The sequence below is a fragment of the Pelophylax lessonae genome (assembly GCF_965119305.1).
Source record: "Pelophylax lessonae genome assembly, chromosome: 1".
NCBI lineage: Eukaryota > Metazoa > Chordata > Amphibia > Anura > Ranidae > Pelophylax > Pelophylax lessonae.
In genome coordinates, this window is record NC_138768.1 from 3,550,065 (window position 1) to 3,553,753 (window position 3,689).

The window sequence follows — 3,689 nt, forward strand, 5'->3', positions numbered from 1 at the left end:
CCCTTCTCCTCCCTTCTCCTCTCTTCTCCTCTCTTCTCCTCTCTTCTCCTCTCTTCTCTTCCCTTCTCTTCCCTTCTCCTCCCTTCTCCTTTAAGCCTAGAGAGGAGAGCGGGAGGGAGAGAGAGGAGCCTATAGAATAGGAGAAATCCCAGAGAGGAGAGCGGGATGGAGGGAGAGGAGTCTATAGAATAGGAGAAATCCCAGAGAGGAGTCTATAGTATAGGAGAAATCCCAGAGAGGAGAGCGGGATGGAGGGAGAGGAGTCTATAGAATAGGAGAAATCCCATAGAGGAGAGCGGGATGGAGGGAGAGGAGTCTATAGAATAGGAGAAATCCCAGAGAGGAGAGCGGGATGGAGGGAGAGGAGTCTATAGAATAGGAGAAATCCCAGAGAGGAGAGCGGGATGGAGGGAGAGGAGTCTATAGAATAGGAGAAATCCCAGAGAGGAGAGCGGGATGGAGGGAGAGGAGTCTATAGAATAGGAGAAATCCCAGAGAGGAGAGCGGGATGGAGGGAGAGGAGTCTATAGAATAGGAGAAATCCCAGAGAGGAGAGCGGGATGGAGGGAGAGGAGTCTATAGAATAGGAGAAATCCCAGAGAGGAGAGCGGGATGGAGGGAGAGGAGTCTATAGAATAGGAGAAATCCCAGAGAGGAGAGCGGGATGGAGGGAGAGGAGTCTATAGAATAGGAGAAATCCCAGAGAGGAGAGCGGGATGGAGGGAGAGGAGTCTATAGAATAGGAGAAATCCCAGAGAGGAGAGCGGGATGGAGGGAGAGGAGTCTATAGAATTAGAGAAATCTCAGCCATGAAAACATCAGAAGTTTTGACCGTTATTCTGAAAATAAAGTTTTGGTTGGAGTTTTTCACCCACAGATATGATTGGTCCGGTATCTGAGGCTCCACCCTAATCTCTCGCCCTCATGGCCCTCTTGTTGTCTCTTCACAGTTCCACAATGCCAAGCAGTTGGCTGACTGGTGCCTCCATTACATCTGTACCAACTACAACGCTGTGTGCCGCAAGTTCCCCCGGGAGATGAAGTACATGTCACCGGGTAAGTGTGTGTGGGGGGGGGGGGGGTGAGGTGACCGTGAACTCCCCTAGGGGGGCCCATATCCGGGGGCCCTCGCTTATTGTATAGGGGGTATTCTAGATTCCAATATGTACCCTGTAGACCCCCCAAATCCACTGGGACAGGGTGTGGGGAAGAGGCCCTTGTCCTCCTCAATATCGGCTGGTAGAATGGGTTGAGGGTGTGTGGGCTGGTATGGGGCAGGAAGTAGGCGGTGCTTATTCGCTGCCACTCCCATTCTCAAAAGATTTGTAAAAGAATGTTGCAGAGTGTAAATCCATCGACCATGACCTCACCCAGCAATGTAGATCCACGTCAACCATGATGAATGGTACCTGCCAAACTGTGTCGGCGATGCTCTCCCTTTGCCCCCCCCCATGGTATTTCCCCGGCCAGCTACTGAGTATCCAGAAACCAGGCAAGGAAGTGACATCATTGACCATATGTGATGTCACTTGGGTTGCCCTCTGGCTTACTTGGAAGGGCAAGAAGCCAGTAGATACTTCAAATGAAGACTTCTGGGCAAAGTAGGCGGACGTTTGGCCGGGGTAAACCAGCCAGGTCTGGCAATTTAGTTTGCCTCTTCAATTGACCATCGACCCAAACATGAAGCTCATCCTTACTTGCAACCACATATTGAGGATTTGATTCTATTGATGAGGAATCCACCCACCATGATCAGAGAGGCAACCGGCAAGGATCTGAACCAGGTCTACACATGCCAAACGTTCACCATGGGTTCACCTCCTCCAAGGAGAACACTGGAACCAGTCCTTGTTCCTACTGGTCCAGCAATCCCAGATAGCCTGGGGGTCACAAAAAGGGACAAAGTGAAGCTAGGCATCATTCAACCCAAAGGAGGGATGATACAATAAAGCCTGAAATATGAATCCATTATCACTACACCCACCGCCATCACCTACCTCTAATCCACCATGCACACGTTTTTTTTTTTTTTTTGTTTTTTTTTCTTACCCTGTGAAACACATTATAACCATCTAAGTGCAATGTACAAGTGCAAACGTCTGCCAGTCTGGTACCACTGAAGTCCCCTTGCGTTGATGCCACTGCTGCAGATTTCTTTTCTGGATCCTGAGAGGACCCCAATGCTGCCCCTGCAGACTTCTCTCCTGTGTCCCAAGAGTACCCCCTTACTGCCGGCTGCAGACTTCTCTTCTAGATCCGAAGAGGACCCCACTGCTGCCCCTGCAGACTTCTCTTCTGGAGCCTGAGAGAACCCCACTGCTGTCCCTGCAGACTTCTGAGTCCTGAGAGTACCCCTTAGTGCCGGCTGCAGACTTCTCTTCTGAATCCTGAAAGGTCCCCACAGCTGCCACTGCAGATTTCTCTTCTGGATTCTGAGAGAAGCCCACTGTTGCCACTGCAGACTTTTTTTCTTCTTCTGGATCCTGACAGAACCCCACAGCTGTTGCTGTAGACTTCTATTCTGGATCCGGACAGGACCCCACAACTGCCACTGTAGACTTTTCTGGATCTGGAGGACCCTACTGCTGGACATCCAAAAGGAAGTGTCCACGTCACACAGCCAGTGACATAGGCCCCCCAATAAGGAGGGAGAGGAGAATACGGACCGGAGTGCCATGTGATGGTGGCTTTAGGTGAGTAAAAAGGGCATTTTTTTTGCCAGGGCCAAGTTAAGGGAGGGGGGCGGAGTGGTGAAGGTTGGGGGGGCAGAGGGGTGAAGGTTGGGGGGCAGAGGGGTGAAGGTTGGGAGGGGGGCAGAGGGGTGAAGGTTGGGGGGGGGGCAGAGGGGTGAAGGTTGGGGGGCAGAGGGGTGAAGGTTGGGGGGGGGGGGCAGAGGGGTGAAGGTTGGGGGGCAGAGGGGTGAAGGTTGGGGGGGGCAGAGGGGTGAAGGTTAGAGGGAGCCAGGAGATCCAACTTTTAACAGTGGTGTGTTCTCTCTCTCCCCAGAAAACAAAAGCCACTTTGAGCGTTTTCGCTGGCCTCCAGTGTGGTACCTGAAAGAGGAAGACCGTTACCTCCGTTGTAAGAAGGAGCGCGAAAAGGAGGAGGAACTCATCCGCAAGCAGCACAGCAAGAACAAGTGGTGTTTTTGGCGTCCTTCCTCTTCCTCGTCCTCCGTTTCTTGAGCCCCGAAGACTCTTCATGTGCCTTCTGACATGGGACCCCCCTGTTGGCAGAAGATAAAAGCTTCTCTGTGAGGCCAGACGTTTCACCGGTGACTCCCCTGTGACTGCCTGCGCCAACCCTCCACCCTGCAGACCGGCGAGATGGAAGTATTATTGCACTATACTCGGAGGCCTGTCTTGCTAGGGCACTACACAGCTCAAGATAACCACTCCCAACCTTCAACGGGCAGAGGGGGTACCGGAACCTCTACAACTATTGATCCACTACAGAGTTCTTGACAATCTAGTTCTGGACTCATCTAAATCGCTGTCCGTTAGGTGACACTTTATAACCGAATGCTCCCTCACACCAATCTGCATCAATTCACATGGCTTCGTGGATCCCAGTCCAGTTCTGGGCTCCTCATGGGCGGAGACTAAGAAATGTTGATCCAACTGGGAGGTGCATCACAGAGCAGTGTTTGCTGTCCACGACGGCGGCGATGCACTCGCATAGATCACAGC

At 52.2% G+C, this 3,689-nt stretch overlaps 1 protein-coding gene across 1 annotated transcript in view; it reads left to right on the forward strand.

Moving 5' to 3' along the window:
* The window catches only part of LOC309552474 (rho-related BTB domain-containing protein 2-like), a 35,499-nt gene extending 32,104 nt beyond the window's left edge, over positions 1-3,395 (forward strand). Inside the window, exons 7-8 of the mRNA XM_082253443.1 lie at positions 951-1,056; positions 3,007-3,395. Coding sequence (XP_082109569.1) covers positions 951-1,056; positions 3,007-3,185 — 285 coding nt within the window. The 3' untranslated portion in view covers positions 3,186-3,395. The remainder of the gene's footprint in view (positions 1-950; positions 1,057-3,006) is intronic.
* Positions 3,396-3,689: the final 294 nt, after the last annotated feature.